At 49.4% G+C, this 19,429-nt stretch overlaps 1 protein-coding gene across 1 annotated transcript in view; it reads right to left on the reverse strand.

Annotated features, from left to right (window-relative positions):
- Nucleotides 1–379: 379 nt before the first annotated feature.
- Nucleotides 380–19,429, reverse strand: part of robo3 (roundabout, axon guidance receptor, homolog 3) — a gene marked incomplete at its 5' end in the record, with an annotated part of 152,871 nt that continues 133,821 nt past the window's right edge. Inside the window, 18 exons of the mRNA XM_080014377.1 lie at nucleotides 380–588; nucleotides 2,820–2,962; nucleotides 4,343–4,465; nucleotides 5,734–5,841; nucleotides 7,374–7,579; nucleotides 8,152–8,376; nucleotides 8,944–9,082; nucleotides 10,648–10,938; nucleotides 11,090–11,229; nucleotides 11,338–11,377; nucleotides 11,790–12,041; nucleotides 12,970–13,153; nucleotides 13,564–13,688; nucleotides 13,886–14,102; nucleotides 14,210–14,331; nucleotides 14,772–14,938; nucleotides 16,638–16,806; nucleotides 17,529–17,610. Coding sequence (XP_079870503.1) covers nucleotides 577–588; nucleotides 2,820–2,962; nucleotides 4,343–4,465; nucleotides 5,734–5,841; nucleotides 7,374–7,579; nucleotides 8,152–8,376; nucleotides 8,944–9,082; nucleotides 10,648–10,938; nucleotides 11,090–11,229; nucleotides 11,338–11,377; nucleotides 11,790–12,041; nucleotides 12,970–13,153; nucleotides 13,564–13,688; nucleotides 13,886–14,102; nucleotides 14,210–14,331; nucleotides 14,772–14,938; nucleotides 16,638–16,806; nucleotides 17,529–17,610 — 2,745 coding nt within the window. The 3' untranslated portion in view covers nucleotides 380–576. The remainder of the gene's footprint in view (nucleotides 589–2,819; nucleotides 2,963–4,342; nucleotides 4,466–5,733; nucleotides 5,842–7,373; nucleotides 7,580–8,151; nucleotides 8,377–8,943; nucleotides 9,083–10,647; nucleotides 10,939–11,089; nucleotides 11,230–11,337; nucleotides 11,378–11,789; nucleotides 12,042–12,969; nucleotides 13,154–13,563; nucleotides 13,689–13,885; nucleotides 14,103–14,209; nucleotides 14,332–14,771; nucleotides 14,939–16,637; nucleotides 16,807–17,528; nucleotides 17,611–19,429) is intronic.

Below are 19,429 nucleotides of genomic sequence, written 5' to 3' on the forward strand. Positions count from 1 at the left end.
TCTCTCGGACAAACAAACACACTTTGTGCTTTCATTTTTTTCTGTTGTTTTGCCATCACAACAAGAGAGTGCAACAGGAGATAGGCTTTCCAAAAGTATACATCTCGACTAAAAAAAGGACAGCGAGAGAGAGACAGAGAGAGAGAGAGAGAGAGAGGTTGGCACATTCAAGAAGACAAGATTATTTTTTCATAATTATAATAATTATAATTATAATAATGGACTGTTTTTTTTGTTTGGTTGTTTTTTTTTTGTTTTTTTTTAACATTTGTGTTTCTTTATGCTTATAAATACAATATACGTCTATTTCCCCCCCCTGTATCCACAGCCCACAAATGAACAGTACAGAGATGGATATTTACAAATTAGGACTGCATCCCCATTAGGCCATAAATAATGATAGTAACACCGGAAAATAAAGCAAAACAAAACAAAAAAAAAAACTTAGATGACAAAAGTCCATCGTTCCTTCCCGGCGACTCCGTCTCCTTTTTGTTCAGTTTTGTTTTTGCCTCCACGGCAGGAGCGGCGGCGGAGGCCTCAAAGGTACGGCGTCACGGGCTCAAACCGGAGCCCTTATCTCAAGTCCTGGGGGGGGGGGGAAGAGGAAATAAACAAAGAGTGACCGTAAATAAACACCTCAAACATCTCGGCAGATTAATCGACCTTCGCGATCGAGAATTTGCCGTCGACAAAAGAGCCGTCGCGCTGTCGTCCTGCGACTGAGGAGAAAGCCTCATTAAAAGCTCCTCTTTCCGACCGCGTCCACGCCGTGGCATGAAATAAAATGAAAAGTTTCACCATTACATATCCAGGGAGTGCATGTGATGTTAGTATGAGCTATTGGTCCAGCACCAGACAAAGGTACTGGTGTCAGGGAATATCTTAAACACAAGAATTTGATGCAAAAAGCAATTTAATTGCTATTTAATTTAATTAATTGAAGCCCGACTTCGATAAACAATCACGCGTTGGAAAATGCAAAACAGCGTTTCCCGCGCGCAGCCTGACTCCCCATAGGAATGAGTGGACTTCCAAATTTGTGATTGTCGTTTGTCAAATTCGGTGTGAAGCAAGCCTTTTTGATTTGACTTGTCAAGCACAGCCAGTGCCGCTTTTTGCGGTCGCCTGACGCCATCATTTTGTGCGTCAGAAGGTCCCCAGCTTCACGTGGCGACTTGGCAAAGCGCTTTAGCCTTCAGACTTCGCTAATGGAAGCAAATTGCAATTAAAAACGGATTCAATTCTGTGACGGGAATGAGCTGGTGTGACCGGGTTGAGGGGCAATAACGCATCGGTTTGCTTTGCTCTGTCGCGGCTGCTGCCTGGGAACAGCCTGGAACCGCAGCGACAACAACGGACATTTCTCCCCAAAATACATTCTTTCTTTCTTTCTTTCCCGTAGTGACGAGCGCTGTCGACGGGGGAGGAAATAAAGTGGTCGATCCCATGACAGGAAGTAGGGGAATGATGGGGTGGGTGGGTGTGTGCGCGTGTGTGTGGCTTTACAGGGTCTTCTGACCGACCTCAGAGCTTTACGGCCGAGCTGGTGGTGGTGGTGGGGGGTGGTGGTGTTCCCTGCTGGGCCGGAGGGGACCCTCCGAGCGCGGGAGACTTTGTGCATGAGCGCCCGCGTGCGCATTCAGGCCAAATTTGGAAAGAACCGGGCGCTTGTGTTGTTTTTGTTTTTCTGTGTCCGCTCCCCGGCTTCTATTCTTCACTTCAGGGCCTGGCTTGTACTGTTACACTGTGTGTGTGTGTGTGTGTGTGTGTGTGTGTGTATGCGTGTGCGTGTTTTCCTCCCTTATAACAAGCGCCTGTGTCGTGTCCCCGTGTTGGAGGTGTGTTAGGGTCGGAGTGGAGCGGCCCCTGTTTCTCTGTTTTACGGCAAAGTCTCAAATGACGCAGTTTAAAAAAAACCAAAAAAAAAAACCAAAAAAAACCCTCGGAGACTCGGGAACGGAGCTTCAAAGGACGTCCCGTCCCCCCCGCCCCCCCGCTCGGCTTTTTTCACGCCGTTTTAGATCCGGCACTTTATCGCAAACACTCTGGCTAATTGGCTCGAGCCGCCTGACATAACTGAGGGTGCATTTTTTTTTTTTTCTGTTAAAAATATGCTCTTATCAAATTGGACTTTCTTGGTTCGTGGAGGGAGGTGACGCGGAGCAGCATCGCCGTGTCGCATCTTATTCCGCTGGAGTTATTCTGCGCAACTAATTCAACAAGCGCTTCTCCGAGCCATGAAACATTTGTCCGGGTTTTATTTATTTTTTTATTATTTTGTCACGGCAAGTATTTATATCTGTATTCTTTATTCCAATATATAGCGATTCCGTTTGGGATTCTGAGGACAAGTTTCCAACCTCGGTATCAGACCAGAGATACGTTGCGCATACCTTCATCATGTGTGCGCGCACACACACGCGCACACACACACACACACACACACACGCCATGTCACGTCGTGTCACACACTGTGTTTCGCGGTTCCTTGCTCCGCTCGCGTGCAGAGCCGCTGAGGCGTCGCAGATCGCTCGCTCGCTCCGCCCTGATGCGGCCGCGGAGCAGCCTGCAGGGGGTGCACTTAAAAGAGCGCTCACGCAGAGACGAGCGCCCTCAGAAGTGCACTTCTTCCAAAAATAAGAATGGCGGCGGCGGCGGCGGTGGTGTTGTCTACTGCTGTTCTACACTGTACGGAGCAGAAACCCCTGTGTGGGCGTCAGCTTCCCGTGCTGAACTTCCATTTTGAAGCCGCTATGTTATCCGGCGTCATTGAGTCGCGAATCGCTAAACATCATAAATCAGCAACGTCTCCCCACCTCGCTGTGCTTCCGCGCCGAGTTGAGTCCCCTGGAGCCCGTGGAGCCCCGCGACGAGGAGCTTCCCGTGGTGGAACAGTTCCCAGACGCCTGACTCCGGGACAGGTACGCTGCCTTGCTGCCGTAGGCCGCCAGCTCCTCACCTGAGCAGGGGGATGGGTGGAGGGATGGGGGGGTGGAGGAAGAGATTATATATTGGGGAGGGGTCTAATACCAGGGCTGACACCAGTCATTGTGTGTTCTTATATATCCAGTGGCATCGAGGAAAGTGGCCCCACAGTCCCATCAGCACGCTTTTCAGTTTGGTTGGGAATCTGCTGTTTTGCAATTTGGGATATTTGCTCTTTATTTTCCAGTCCCTCCAGGATTTCTGATTTTGTCATTTCTGTGGTCAAAAATGATTGAAATTATGAAACTGAAATGTTGTTTTCATGTTCATTTGATATAAAGCAATAAAAAGTCACATGTGCTTCAGGAGAATTTTTGGCAGGATACATAATACATAAACGATTAGAACAATTTAAAGTACTTCTCCAAACGTGAATACGATTATAGCAAGGACGCGTCGATCGCGAACGAGTCGACTCCTTTAAGTGAACGATGAGAGCCGGCTCCCGTCTGAGAGCCCGTTGCTGTTTGATTTTCTTTTTTCGTAAAGTAATACACGATTGAATAATAGTACGTATTTGTTAGATACCACCCCGAAACTCACTCTGGTCATACCAACTCCCAAACATAATGTGGAAATAAAGTATTCTGGAAATGGTTAGGATTAGTATAATGACATTGAATAATTCAAGTGATATGTGTGCGCACATACCGATCACAGGTCAAAACATTTGTCTGAATTATAAAGCCCAACGAGCCGCCTCTTACTGCCGAGCTGAGCCAAATGATCTGGCTCGCGAAAGAGAGACGGGATTCTCATCACTAGCTGACAGGCCAGGGGAGGAAAGGGTTTGTTGACGTGTGGTTGGATTGGACCGGCCGCGGTCGCAGCGCAGTAATGAGTCAAAATGACCGGCCCGCGTTTGGTTGGACCTGATTATGCGCTGAAAGTGCCGGGGATTGGTCAAAATTGCGAGCTCTCGCATAATATGCTCTGATTGTAATAAATAGCACTAAACCATGCGATCGCAGAATCGCCGACTCCTAAAGTCTGTATCTTACATGTTGAGCTGCTCATTGCTTATTTTATTTTATTTTTGTGAGTACGGTGTTTTATCTTCTCTCTCTGTATCTCAAGTTCCCCACTGAGACGCTGTAACGCCTGGATTTCGCCTATCAGTAGAGAACCATCTCAGCTCACCTTATCTTATCTGTACTGGACAATTTTTCACACCCCTTAAAAAAAAAACCGTCTGAGACCCAAGTCAGTGCACTACCTTCCTAATCCATTTTATTTACGAAAAAAATAAATGGTTTCTCGTTTCTAGAAGGCGTAATGCACTTTCTGTCACGCGCACACACACACACACACACAACAAAAACGTCGGGAGAACATGCGGAGCGGGCGTTCTCACCGTCGGCCGGCTTCTGCCCCGATCCTTTCCTTTGGTGGTTCAGGCCGTTGTGTTCCCTCTTCTCCAGCGTGTGGCCCTGCAGCCGCCCGTCCCCTGGTGGGGGCTCTGGGGGTGGGGGCAGGTCTGGACGGACAATAACGCAACAGAGCAGAACGAAATGAAACAACACTGAGGCAATAATGAGATGCAGCGGCAGTGTCTGTTGTGTCAGTCGCTGGTATAATGACGGCTGCCGATAGCAACGTGTTGTGTTGATGTATTGTTGGGGTGTTTGGTTCTGGACGACTTTGTGTGTGATTTTGGGAGCATTTACAATTCAATATTAGATCGCAATTAATTCAAAGCGTCACATAGTCTCGAGGATTTAAAAAAAAGGGTGACACCTAGCGGCGATGCAAGATTTGCGAACGATTCGCGAACACATTTTCTAAATGACGGATGTCCTGCATGTTTTTGGTGGGGGTCCTTACTGACGTGAGGCGGAGGAAACCCCAGGTGAGCACAGGGAGAACATGCAAACTCCACCCAGAAAAGCCCCAAATTGGGAAATAACCCACCGGAGCACGGTGCCAACAGCGCCCCAGGCGGGAATCGAACCGAATCGAGTCTGGGGTCATTCCTGCAAGAGTCAGCTACGAGCCCAACGAGCTGGAACGAGTTTTGATTCGACTGAACAGACTCCGCTGACTCTCGCTCGTCGCTCACCGTGCGTTACACCGACTGAACCAAACGTAGGAACAGTCGGAAAACAGGACGACTCCTTTTGGCGAGTGACTCGCCGAGAACGACTGGCAAATGTGAAGTTATGATCTCAGCATTGTTCTCTGTTTGAGGAGCTGTTGAAGTTGCTGTTTACAGGACCAAAACAATTCTAAGAATTAAGAATTAAAAGGCTGTCTTCAGCGTCCAAGAAGGAAAAGCAGGAACAGGCGGCAACATCGGCACAAGAACCAAAGGTGTGTCAAGGTGACGCCAAGATATCCCGCTGTACGAAGGAATAGATTATAAATTGTTTCCAAGGTCGTCGTTAAAACAGAGGCGCTCATTAGGTCTGTAATGTTCGTGCGCATAAGTCACAGCCTTGGCACGTCCGTTTTGTGCGAGCAGGCGGTTTAATAGAGAACGATGAGTAGCCACAACCGATAAGTCAAGGCGGTGACATTTCGGTTGTCGTGACTTTTGCCCCGCACCTATCCCTGCTGCATTTCCTCCTAAATGGAAATAGCGATGATTTAACGATTACTATTACACACAAACAAGCGCACGCTCTCCCTCTACAAACGTCTCCGCCTGCGCACGGCGAAACTCGGCCGCCCGGCAATGAAGTCGCCACCCTCCAGCCTGTGGTTTGGACGCGACACGCGAGCACACGGCCGCACGGCAGCGCTCACCTCCTTGCATCTCCCGGCGGTACGGCCCGCTCTTCGAGGACTTCTTCTTCGCTCTGGATTTTTGGCTCAGGGGGGCGTACGTGTCGGCCGAGGAGGGACGTCCGTGCGCTGTCGAACAGGAGAGACGGGGCGCTGTTTGACTTGAAGGCGTAGTCGAGGCACTGAAGTACAAAATTAAAGCTGCACTCGCCTTTTTTTTTTTTTGTTTTGTTTTGTTCCGACAAAAAAACATATTCAATTTCAATTCCGATTTGTATACGAGTCGGCTCTTTTGAACTCGAATGAAACCACTGACGTGGAGACAATGAAATTAATATGGACTGGACTGTCAATGTACTGGATAGTGTGTTAAAACTGCGGTGAAAGGGAACCGGTTGCCATGGTGACAGACACTATGAGGGGGAAAAAAAACAAAAAAACGCACAGTCTGCCACAAGCCTGAAAGCCCAAATGTGGGAATATAACAAGGAGCTTTTATAAAGACAGTTAATTGGCACTGTGATGGGCCAATGGAAGGCATTGGCATATGCTGATGGCTATTCCACCAAACAGCCTCGCCCCAAAACCATGGAGGCCGAGAGAGAGAAACACAAATGTGACCCTAACCGCAGCAAAATCCGCTGTGTCCCGCATTTCTCAAATCGCCAGGAGCAGCCAAATAATCACATATGTACACATCTATCAGCGAAGTTAACGTGGAGTAGCGCTATGCTTACCCTAACTCTACCATACACTAACCCAACACGAACCCTACCCCTACACTAACCCTACCCTACACTAACCCTACACGAACCTAGCCTACCCTAACGCTACTCCACACTAACCCTACACAGACCCTACCCTACCCTAACCCTACTCTACACTAACGTACACTAACCCTACACGGACCCTACCCTACCCTAACACTACCCTACACTAACCCTACATGAACCTAGCTTACCCAAACCCTACTCCACATTAACCCTAACCTACACTAACCCTACATGGACCCTACCCTAACCCTACCCTACCCCTACACGAACCTAGCCTACCCTAAGGCTAGCCTAACCCTACACTAAACCTAACCTACACTAACCCTACCCTAACCCTACACTAACCCTACCCTACACTAACCCTACACGAACCTAGCCTACCCTAACGCTACCCTAACCCTACTCCACACTAACCCTAACCTACACTAACCCTACACAGACCCTACCCTAATCCTACCCTACCCCTACACAAACCTAGCCTACCCTAAGGCTACCCTAACCCTACTCTACACTAACCCTAACCTACACTAACCCTACACGGACCCTACCCTACCCTACGCTAACCCTACACGAACCTAGCCTACCCTAACGCTACCCTAACCCTACTCTACACTAACTCTAACCTACACTAACCTACAAGAACCCTACCCTACCCTAACCCTACACAAACCTAGCCTACCCTAACGCTACCCTAACCCTCTCCTACCTTACACTAATCCTACCCTACACGACCCTACCCTGCCCCTACCCTTCACTAACCCTACCCTACCCTAACCCTACCCTTCGCTTACCCTTCCCTAACCCAATTTGGACATCCTGTTTGCCATTGAACGAAGGTACTTCAGTTCTGACCCGTACATCTCTACATGCAAATGTGGGTTTATTTACAGGAACTAATCGGGCTGCCCTGGTCCTGGTCCAGCGTCCCTCTGGGGCTGGGGTGGCCAGACCGGTGGCCGGGGCTCTGGCAGGGCGGCGTGCCCGGCTCGGCGGGGCCCTGGTGCTGCTGCGTGCCATGGAGGTTGGGGTTGGACTGGGTGAGGGCCCCGCTGGGCGCCTGGGGGACTGGCACGGGGCAACAGGGCAACCTTCTGCTATGGAGAGGGGGTAGAACAGCAAGATGTTATTTATAGAGAGAGATAGAGAGATAGAGAGAGAGAGAAATGGAAGAAGAATCCACCACGAAAGAAGTGAGCATTTAAAGAGATAAAAGAAAAAACAGAAACGTAGGAATTCCGTCCATTGTTTCTATTTCGTTTTTTCCATGACGCACGACATGACATCCTGGATATATTTAAACAGAGGAGGGTGGGAGATGTGTGAAAACTCACACCTAAGGCGTTAGGAACTCGTAGCTTAATTGGGAAACATTAGTAAACATTCTCCAACTTGCACTTCAATATCTCAGTTGGACACTTTTCAACAGAAAACAGGAAAAAAAGGCCACGGTGCCATCTACAAAGTAATGGAACAAACATAAAAAGAGCTTGCCCACTTAATCTCAGCAGGGGCCGGCGGGGCTGATTGACGGCTGAGAGTTTGCATTTTCTTTTCCACAAATATCCCCAAAATTAGTAGTAATTTCCCTTTTTTAAATGTTATTTTCCGTATATGAGCCATTTTATAGCTGAGCAAAAACATTCCGTGATACATTCTGGCACCGTACCGTGACAGGTGCTGGCCGTCGAGCAGGTTGAGGCGGGCCGCGTCGTGGGGCGTCCGGCTCTCCTCGTGGGGGGACGGGGTGAGCGTGGCGGTGGACTGGTGGCTGTAGGAGGTGGTGGGGGAGGAGGAGGCGGCGTGGGCTCTGTGGGGAGGGGCGGGCCCGTCCTCGCAGCCCTCCATCAGGTAGGTCCTCTCCGGCAGCGGCGGGCACCACTCTTCCTCCGAGCTGTGGCGGGCCCGCAAGAGTGAATCGGTTTAGGGAGCTCAAAACAGGAAGAACCAAATGATTCTTTTTTTTTTTTCTTATCTTCCATTAACTCAGTAATGAAGACTTTGAATCGAGTGGCCGAGGGCAGCGCGCACGCACACACGCACGCACGCACGCACAGGCCTTTTAAGGAGTACAATGTTATACTGCGAGTCAACAGGTTATTCTGAGGTTAATAGTGTTGTCTCGGCTCATGGCTGGCCCGACCCGTAGGAGGTGAGAACCTCCACTGACGTAGGAGGGAGTCGGACGAGAGGTTTTATTGAATGATAATTTGGTTTTTAGGGCTGAGGCAGGAGGCACCAGGCCCAGGAGAACATTGCTAATTGCATTTCCAGCAGGTTGGGAAAACATCTAAAGCTAAATCGCTAAGGCGGATGACCGCAGCCAAAGGTAATTGAGTTGTGGAGCTGGAGCCACTGGGACCAAAGTTTAAACGTCCGTTCTGCGAGTTGAGGTCAAACCTAACGGCGATGGCGAGGCAGAATACGATGTAACGGATGTATTATTGTGTGTGGAAGTTACCCGATCTCCATGTCCTCGGGCTCCGGTGGCTCCTCCGGGGCACATTCTTCCGCTGAGGGGGGAGGGGGCGGCAGGGCCTCTGTCCAGGTCAGAGACGGGGTCTTCACGGCTTTGCCCATGGCCTTGGGCTTGGGCTTACCTTTAGAAAACACAAGAGACACGGCGGCTTGGGTCGTTCTGGGCCGGTTCTTCAAAAAAGCCCCAAACAGCTTCTCCACAGCCAGCACCGCATTGAAAGCAGATCCAGTGAATGTTTGAAAGTATTCAGCGCAATTGACCTAACCTGTGCCTGATGCACAGGTTGTGCTGGGAATAGACGTGAATACGAAAATGTGTTTTTGTCTGTCTGCTAAGAATGCATGACCACTAAAAGCCCCCTCGGAGCAGCTTTGGAAAAGCGGTGAAAGGACTGCATTTCCCATGAGCTCCATTCAAAATCCGCCTTGACGCTTTGGTGCTGTCTGTTTCAAAGAGGAAGGTGGATGTCAACTTGGCGTTTCCAGGCTGTTTGCCAGATATGCCTATTTTTCCACGAGGGAATTTGACCTGATGACAAGCATTTAGAACATCTGGAACCATTACATGCCACATGCAAATCATCTTACATTTACATTTACATTTAGTCATTTATCAGACGCTTTTATCCAAAGCGACTTACAATTGTTCAAACACCGACGGACGCAGCCATCAGGAGCAATTAGGGGTTAAGTGTCTTGCTCAAGGACACTACAGCATGCTAGCAGGAGGAGCCTGGGATCCAACCAGCAACCTTTAGATCACTAGACCACCAGCTCTACCTCCTGAGCTACCATCCCCAGCTACCATCTTAATCGTTATAACAACAAACAAATATCAGAATTATTTTAACACAGTAGGTAAGACAAAAAAATAGTCTTGTGTGGGCTTTAGCTTCACCTCTCACCACTGTCGCTCATTGATGACATTGAATGAGCAACATTGAAAATACTCAATTCAATTATGTTTACCGAATGAAAAACTTTTCCATATAGCTAAAGTGAAGATAAGGTTACAAGTAATCACAAAAAAATAAACTTACAATGGTGACAAAAAATGTTTTAATTGTTTGTATTTGTCACAGTGTTTCTGTCTCTGTATATATATATATATATATATATTACAGCTGTTAAATTTCTTGCGATAACGTGTTAACGCAAATTTGTTTTAACGCCACTAATTATTTGACACATTATCATCATATATCATTAGGGAGGGGGGGACTCCCGTCCCCGTTTCTCTGAATGCTCTGCTCAGCCTTTTTAAAGGTAAAAAATATCGGAGATTTGGGGAAAAATATTTAAACTGGAGGACAGCGGTGGGGGGACAGGTACGTGCGCTTAATGCACGCACGGTGACGCACCATTGGCAGATAGACACACTCCGTCAGACAGAGCCACAAGCGTCACAGGCAGCTCCTATGACGCTTGTGGCTCACAGCGCCTGTGGTCCACCAGCAACAGCCTGGACAACGGCACATGGACTGATGCACACACATACAGAGCGATCAGTGTTGAATCCCGACGTGTGATGTCCCTTTAAGGTACATTTTGAACAGATAAAAATAAACGCGCGATTAATTAACGATTAATCGCGATTAACCGTGGACAATAACACGATTAATCGCAATTAAATCGATTGGCAGCCCTAGTTTTTGTTTTTTTTTAAAGCAGAGAAAAAGAAGCTCACCACTGCAGCGGTCTGGCTGGGCGTACTGGGCCCCTGAGGGCCCCGGCTGGTTGGCCCAGTGTCCCTCATCCTGCTGCTGCTGGAGGTGCTGGTGCTGCTGCTGCTGCTGCTCCTGGTTCTGGCCGGCGAAGGGCATGATGGAGGTGGAGGCGTAGGGCGTGGCGTGCTGGCCGTAGCTGAAGCTGTGCACGTCCTCGCCGGTGGGGTCGATGGTGCTGTAGATGGGGCCCTCGGTGGAGCCGCCCAGGCTGTACTTCTCCGTCTGGCTCAGGTAGTTGGAGATGCCGGCCTCTGGACGAGGAAGAGAGGGTTATATGTTTGTTGATGGTTGGCAATATAAGACAAATAGACAACAAATTGTACATAAACAATAAACAAGAAGTGAGGGGGTCCAGAGGTTACAGGGGTCATTACAGGACGCTGAGTTTCCGCGTTGTCTTACCGTTGTAGTATCTGTCCGCCGTGTCGTGTTTGGCCGTGCAGCAGTTGGCGGCTTCCTTGCCGCCGTGGACCAGGTTGGTGGTGGGCCAGGAGTCCGCCAGCCAGGGGTAGTTCCCCATGTTGCCACCCAAAACGCCAGGCCTGGGGAGATGGGGACATTGCTTATACAAACCTGCACCCACAGAATCTGGGTTGATTTAAGAAGCCAAGTTAATAGAATGGAAAGATAAACGTCTTAGGAACACACACCGTCCGTTGAGTCCAGGCGCCTCTCCGTGTGGGAAACCAACTGCGGGAAACCATGACAGAAAATCACTTTTTTGGACCCGACTTTTTTCATTGAGAGAATTCCTCGAGAGTCGTCCTCCGTGAAATATTTGCTGATTTCTTTTGGGTTTTTTTCTTCCCTAAATTGAATACATTTTGTACTTGCAGCAAGGGCCACGATCACGGCCATCCAAATGTAAATATTTTGACGTTTAAGGACATCGTTCTTGCTGAACACCTCAACTTGAGCACTGTGACTAAATCTGAGATGAGTAGCAAGTAGCAGGACGGTAAAAATACAAGCTGACGACCCGACTCCATGACAAACATGGAATTCAACGGAATTTCTCATCCTTTCTTTACCCCAATACCAAAACCGGAAAAAAAAAAGATACGAAAAGAGGGTCCAAAACATCTCCTTCTGGATTCCATACCGCCGGGGGTGTAGGCGAAGGAGGCGGTGTAGTGGCTCAGCTCCTTCCTCTTCTTGCGCCGGCAGTAGATCCAGACGCTGAAGCCCATGAGGATGACCCAGCAGGCGCCGCCGATACCCGCGATGAAGGCCGGCTGCTTGACCACGTCGGTGATCTGCTCGGCCAGGCTCACGCTGCTCTCCTCGCCGCCGAGGTCGCCGCCGCCGCCGCCGCTCCCGCCGCTTGGCACCGGGGCCTGCTCAGACGCCAGCTCTGGAGGAGGGATTTGGGAAGATAGCGAAGGGGTCAGCGGGGGAAATAGCAGAGCGCTGACTGGAGGGGGGAGGTTGAAGAGGAATCAACGAGGCAGATCCACTTTTCTTGTCCTTTCTATGGTGAAACTACTTTTTCTTTTATTTCATTTTTTAATTTTTTACTTTTATCATAAGGTGCATTTGAGGAGGTTTTATTTTTATTTGTTGTATAAAATAAAATTAAAAAGTAGAAAGGAGCTATCTACTATTTATTTAACTTACTTTCTTGTTTTTACTTTTTGTTGTATGGTATATTGATGGAGGTTATTTTTTTTTGCTATGAGAAAACAAGATGAACACAAAGTAAAACTGCTGTGTAATTAATGTATAATTGATGTGTAATAAACATAATTCTTGGAATTTATTATAGAAACTCCGGGAAGTTTGGAACAAAAGAAATCGGCGAAAAAAATCTAAACATAAACAAAATGTATACACTACATTCTTTACTGTTTTATTTGGATTTGTTTGGGATCTTGTTGAAAGCAAGAAGGAAAATAACCAAGCGGAGCAGTTACGCTCAGTTGAGCACAACTGCCGTGATGTGTAATCAATGTATAATTGATGTGTAATAAATCTATAATTCTAGTCATTTATTATGGATTATATGTTTGAATTTGTGTGGAAGAATCTTAACGCTAAAAATAAATACATCACCCTTAAAAAAACCCGGTACAGAATCATAAAGCAGCTCGTTTCACGGGATCTCTCCTCATGTGACTTATCCACTTTGTTTGATGATGAAACCGCTTGACAGTGAAACCCCGTTTCAGCCCCTTTCTGCCCTTTGTACTTTCAGACACTCCTTAATACGTCCTCCAGTATTTCTCCCGGGTTGCCCCCCCCCCCCCCCCCCGTTTCTTTTCCCCTTTCCACTGCGGACTCACTGAGCAGGACGGCCACGGGCGGACTGTGGGCGCCGACCCCCGCGGCGGTCACGGCCGCCACCTCCACCTGGTAGAGCACGCCGGGCATCAGGCCCTTCAGCACCGTGGACAGCGTGGCCGCCTCCACCGTCTTGTTGATGTAGTAGCGTGTCTGGTTGTCGGCGGCCACGCCCATGCACCACACCTGCAACGCAACGTGCATCCCGCGTTACAGACGGGATATGGCGGGCTTCGATTTTTCTGGTTGCTAGCTTTGGATGCATGGACGAATTGGTGTATACTTATTTTGTTGATTTTGTTGAGGAATTAGTCTATATCTATATCTATATTGCAGCATACTGCTTGACCCACAAAAATGGACTTTGGAAACAGTGTTACCGGGGAAACTCGACAGAAGATTATGAGGCCTTTATATCCTGCAAATATTTAGACAGGTTGCTGAAAGCGCTACTCAATTTGCAATCCATCATCGTGAAGTGGCAGTTTAATCTATCTATTCATCAGAGAGAGAGAGGGATAGAGAGAGAGAGAGAGGACAGGTGTAAACACAGCCCAAATGGAGTGACAGGAAGCGAGGTGAAGGCTCCGTCTCACCTTGTACTCCAGGATGATGCCGTTCTGCATCTCGCTGGGCGGGGGATCCCACGAAACGCTGACACTGGAGCTGTTGCCGAGCTTGACCGTCTGCACCGTGACGCCTCGGGGAGGGGCGCTCGGGACTTAATTTGCGAGACGGACAGTGGAAGGGTATGAGAAGACCAGTGCTGAACAAGAACCTTGGTCAGAGATGACTCAGCTGAAATGAGTGAACGGTCACGAGGTGTACACGGCTGAGGCCACATCGATCCCACGAGGAAAAAAAACCCCAAAAAAAACCTCCGCTTACCGCTCACGCTCACAAGAAAAAAACCTTTACCTTCCTCCAGGGTTCGAACCAGCAGCGTCCGGCTGTCCTTGCCCTGGAACTCGTCGAAGTAGGGTCGGATCTTGACCTCGTACTCGGTGCCCTTGAGCAGGGCGGCGAGGACGGTGCTGCGCTCCGAGGGCGAGTTGATGTCCTGCAGGAGCCAACTGCCGCCGCTGGGCCGGTAGAGCAGCCGGTAGCCTTGGACAAACTGCGACTGGCGGTCCACCTGGGGGGCCAGGGCGACACGAGGCAACGGAGGCAGAACAAACAATAAGTCTTGCGCCGGAAGGAAACACGACGAGTCACACATTCCAGTCCACGGAAGGTCCTCACCGTCCACGATACTTGGATGGCGGCTGCGTTGAGCGTGACTGGTTCCTGGAGTTGGACCGCCACCTCCCCCAGCTCTCTCTGCACCTGCCGGTGGTCCACGCCCTGGCCTGTGGGGCTCACGTCTGCCAGGACATTTAGGTTGATGATTAGCATTCAGTCATATTCACAGGGAGAGATGATCCTCACCAAACACTTGTGACGTCAGCAGGAACATGGTGACAGTTAGACCCTTGAACCATTTTGTGTGACACAGCTAACTATCTTTTCAATTACCGGGCCGTGACTATAACTATGGCTTGACGGTTGCCTAGTTGCCCCGGGCGGTCAGACTTGGGCCATTGTCAACCATCTTGCGCGGTCTGGTTGACCCATTGTCAACCACTTTTCATGAGTTACTCTGGCAATCATTACCAGAGGATAAAAAAATCGGCAAACATTTAATCAGTCTCGGCAACCGACAGCATAGATGCATAGTTGCCGACTTGGCAGCCACTTATGGAAGCTAGTGCCCGTGCCCTGGACTTTATATATAATCGGGGCAAATTTGGGCTCGGCTACGGACCTTGTGTGCGGACGGGCTCCGAGATGGGACTGGGGTCGCTCAGGCCGTAAGCGTTGACAGCTCGGACGATGAACAGATAGATGGTGTTGGGGAAGAGGCCCGTGATGGTATGAGTCTCCATCTTCACGAGGTCGGCCACGGTCTGCCATGTGCTGCCGGCCGATTGGCTGAAAAAAGGAAGGAAAGAAGGAAAGAAGTATCAGAATGAGGCGCTTTCATGTTCGAGTGAACATTTTTACATACCTTTGTACAAGGCGTCAAGCTGACAGAAACATAGTCGTTTGTCGCCGGATACGTCGGAAGGGTCAAACTTGTTGATCCTTTCCCTCTTGCTGGTAAGACCCGCGTGCGCCGCCGAGGCTGCGTTTCGTGGCAGGCTCCAAATCTGCATGGGGAGCCGTGCTCCAGCGAGCTTTTGAGCGCTGATTTGATGCGCCGCTTTGCACTTAACAAACGACTGAAAGATCTCAAGGCAACAACGAGGCGTCTATTTTTGGCCCCCACGCTGAATCTTCCTTTGCCCCAGCGTGTCATGCTGGCTTTAGGGAAGAAATGGCAGGCAACGCAAGAGGGGTTGGCAAGTTCAGAAAGTTTCGCTTTTCGCGCTGAGATCTCTGCCAAATGATATGATTTGCTGTTCCCGATAAATAATGTAATGAAGCTTGTAAAACGCACATCTGCCGACAGGAAACGGGGGCATTTCTTGCCTTTTGACGCTGGCCTAGATGTATTACAGCACAACTCCCCCCCACCCCCAAAAAACACACACACACACACACACACACACACACACACACACACACACACACACACACACACACACACACACACACACACACACACACACACACACACACACACACACACACACACACACACACACACACTCTTGTTCTCGCCTTGAATTTATTGTCACCATGGTTGAGCAGCAGCTACCAAGCCTGTCCAAGCATTTGCTTGAAAGTTTTAAAGTTTCCCCCAGGGGGAGTGGGTGGTGCCTGGAGGTGGGGTAATGTTGTAAGATTGTCACTAGCAGAAGGATTTTATAGTCATCTGTCACTGATTTGGGACACTGTACATCACCGCTCCACTCAAGGTGACTGAATCTCCACGGAGGAAACTACGTGCAATTAAATGTCGAAAAAAAAGTCTAGTGTGTGTGTGTTTGCGCACACGCACACACGCACACACACACACACACACACACACACACACACACACACCTTTTTACGACCTCCCACCCGCTCTCCTCCTGTGCTCCTCCTGACAAACCTCAGCACCTCGGGCAAGGAAATGTTGTTGCAAGCTGCCCCATAATTATCCTCTGGCCATTCTGCACCGAATCAATTCGGAGCTTGCACACTCCGCTGCCCTGGGTGTGACGGAGCAACCCTGAAGCTTTACTTTGCCAAAACAACTCCAGGGATGTGCACCTCCTCCATATCTATCTATCCATCCATCTCCACCGATACAGTTAAAGTTCAAATTAACAGGGATGAAAATGATAGGATCCATAATTCCACACACTACAATTCAACTCAATCAGAAATAACCCGTAGAGTTAAAACGGTAACTCTCGTCAGTTTTGTTTTCCCCAGTTTACTTAATTATTTTGGTATTGCTTTTGACTTATCTACTTGAATGGGCCTCCTACTTAGCTGTACTAAGGTAAGAATCCCAGTTCAAACAATCCCAAATTTGAGTCTCAATTTGGTTCAACTACTGTAACTTAATGAAATATAAATATATCATGTGGAATGTAGTCTGGTGCCATACGTTATATTCCAAATTAAGGAAGAGGGGGCAGGAAGTGTGTGTGCGTGTGTGTGTGTGTGTGTGTACGTGTATTTTACACACTCGGCTTACCTAAAGGCCTCCACGATGTAGGAGGTAACGGCTGCGCCCCCCTCATGGGCGTTGGGTTGCCAGGTCAGGGTGACGCTGCTCTTGGACACTTCGGTGACTACTGGCTTGTGGGGGGGCCCCGGCAGCTGGAAGGGCTCCGTGGTCTGGGACCCCGACGGGTTGGCGCTCTCTGGAAGGTTTGAGCAAGGGTTTAGCGGGGTAAGAGAGAGACGGGGAACATGTGCCCATCACGCACGGTGCTTTTTTAACCCCGTCAGGAAACGGAGCAAAATAAAATAATCTACATCGAAAATAAGAACACTCGGACAAATAAAAACAAAATCGCTGGCGCACTGTGGGCACAGTCGGTACCTTCGGAGCGTGGGCCCACCATCGCTGGTGCGCCTTGGGCATAGTCGGTAGAGTCGGAGCATGGGCGCCCCATCGCTGCAGGGCTATTTTATATAGGGGGCTATTCATTCAGAAAATGGGGCCGATAGTGGGGTGAGGATCCGGCGTGGATTTCTATTTGCAGATCCATATTTTAGGGATTCAAGTTTTCAAATAAAGTTAAGAAAAGAGAAGAAAACATTTCTTCTGTACATTGTGGTTCACTAAATGTGACGCCGCCCCCCGGTGGACGCCTAACGTCACGCACAAAACCGTCCAAAGCAGTATGAAAGAATCAGCCACGCCCGCGTCTCCGAGCGACGCCCGTGCACGGTCGCTTACTGCAGCCAAACATAACCGGATACAAATGACATTGATGGGTGATTTGGAAATAATAAATTGCCGTGTTCAAATGCGGTGTTTAAGTGGTAACTGTTCTCCAATTTGGACGTTTCCATATTAACGGTGACGCTTGCTGTACTTGTAAAGCACATGGATGTGATGCGCGCTGGGGCTGTTTACCTTTGACGGTGAGCGCTCCGCTCCAGCTCGTCTCTCCGCTGGAACTGGAAGCCAGGCAGGTGTACACCCCAGAGTCAGTTTCCTGGCAACATCAGAAAAAAAGGTGTACATCATTAGCGTGCGTGCGCGGGTGTTTGTGTGTGTGCGCGCGCGTGTGTGTGTGTGTGTGTGTGTGTGTGTGTGTGGGTGCATTTGAGTCCCTGTGCAGTCAGTGTCTGACTGCGAAGCGCACGTATCCAGAAAGCGTGTGAGCCTTTTGATGTCACATCTATGGTTCACCTCAGCAAAAGGACGCTTTGCTCGCTTTGCTCCCCCCTTCCCCCCCGCCGCCTTAACAGTGAATGTGTTGACTCTACTGTTAATCTACTACCAGCGAAAGGTTGAAAAACAGAAAGGGTAAGTTATCTGTTCGCCCAAGTTGAAATTCTGACTTGGAAACGACTGGAAAAAGGGCCTAAAAAGAGAGAAAAGTTCAAGATGTGTTCACTTTATTTGAATTTTATTTTATTCTATATTATTCTATTCATTAACTGCATTACGTACGTTTTAGGAATCAGTTTCAGTTAGTTGCTAGGTAGGAATTAGGTTAGCTATTATGTTTGGTTTAGTAACTATTGTGCATAATCCCGGGGTAGGTTGCAAAGACATTCCACTGAATCTTTGAATCTGGTTTGCCGGTTAGAGGTGAAGCTCTTTGGAATTCCAACAAATTAAAATTCATTCTCATCCAACTCAGGAGAAGACGCGTTCACTCTCCGCTTCGGTTTCTGCAACCCGTGCGACTCGATCCGACGCCTGGGATAACCCGCCCGGCACAGGTCAATTCTCATTCTCTTCAACCCTTCTCTCCGTGGCCCTTTTCTCAGAGGAAGGCTGGATGGAGCGAGGCAGTCGACTTTTATGTGAGCGTTAAAGGGGGATCAAAGGATAGAATTTTAATGACCATATCGGCTCGAGAAAGCTCTGTTGCGTTGGCTATGTTTCATACTCCACCACTTAGCATTCTGGACCGACGGTGAGCCGATGTGATTAAGGTGTGTTTGAGTGTTGGGCAAGGTTTTACTTTCTTTTTCCAGGGCGGACGCCCGGAGAAATGCCGACAGTGAAATTGCTGACAGCGGGAGATGAGAGGCGCCCGGGTCTTTTCTGTTCGTCGAGGCGCAGGCAGATTGTGGGGCGACGGCTCGTACAGAACCGACACCCTGGGGTGGAGCAGGGGGGCGGCGACATCTTTCCGATCCCCGGCCCCGTCTTTGGTTGACGTATTTCCCATTTTCTTTCTTTGGTCTATTTTGGCTGATTCACTCCCTCCTTTGTTACCCCCTCTCTCTCTCTCTCTCTTTCTCTCTCTCTCTCACCCCCCGATCCATTATGCGCCCGGGCGCGGAACAATCACCCGCAATCAATCTTCCGCTATTAACTTATAATCGCCGGCGCACACCCATGTTGCGAAGCAAACCCCGATACATTATGCAGAGGACGCGCGGGCCACGAGCGGAGCCCAATTGTGACTGATGCCCCCGCTTTAGCGCGTGCACTCGGCTGCTCGGCTCCGCCGGCTCCGCGGGCCAACTCATCAGTAACGCTGACAGAGGAATTACTCAAGACTAAGTGGCTTGTCAGGGGCGTCCCGCCGGACAACGGCACAGGTGAGCCCTGGCTCTTGTACAACAACCCCCCCCCCCTGGTCGATCTCCCTCTCCGTCCCACCGTCTCTCTCTATCCGTCTATCTCCTGCGCCAATAAGAGGGGGGCGGAGGAGGAGATCCGGCCACCTCCGACCGGCCCGTTGGGCGGGCCGATGACGGCTACGTAACGCCAGAGGGGGAAACTCCGAGCCGACAGAGAAAAATTACACTCCGGGATTTTGAGTCACCCGTGCGGATTTGCTCATCAGCGCC

This window comes from Zeus faber, assembly GCF_960531495.2.
Source record: "Zeus faber genome assembly, chromosome: 14".
NCBI classification, from domain to species: Eukaryota; Metazoa; Chordata; class Actinopteri; order Zeiformes; family Zeidae; genus Zeus; species Zeus faber.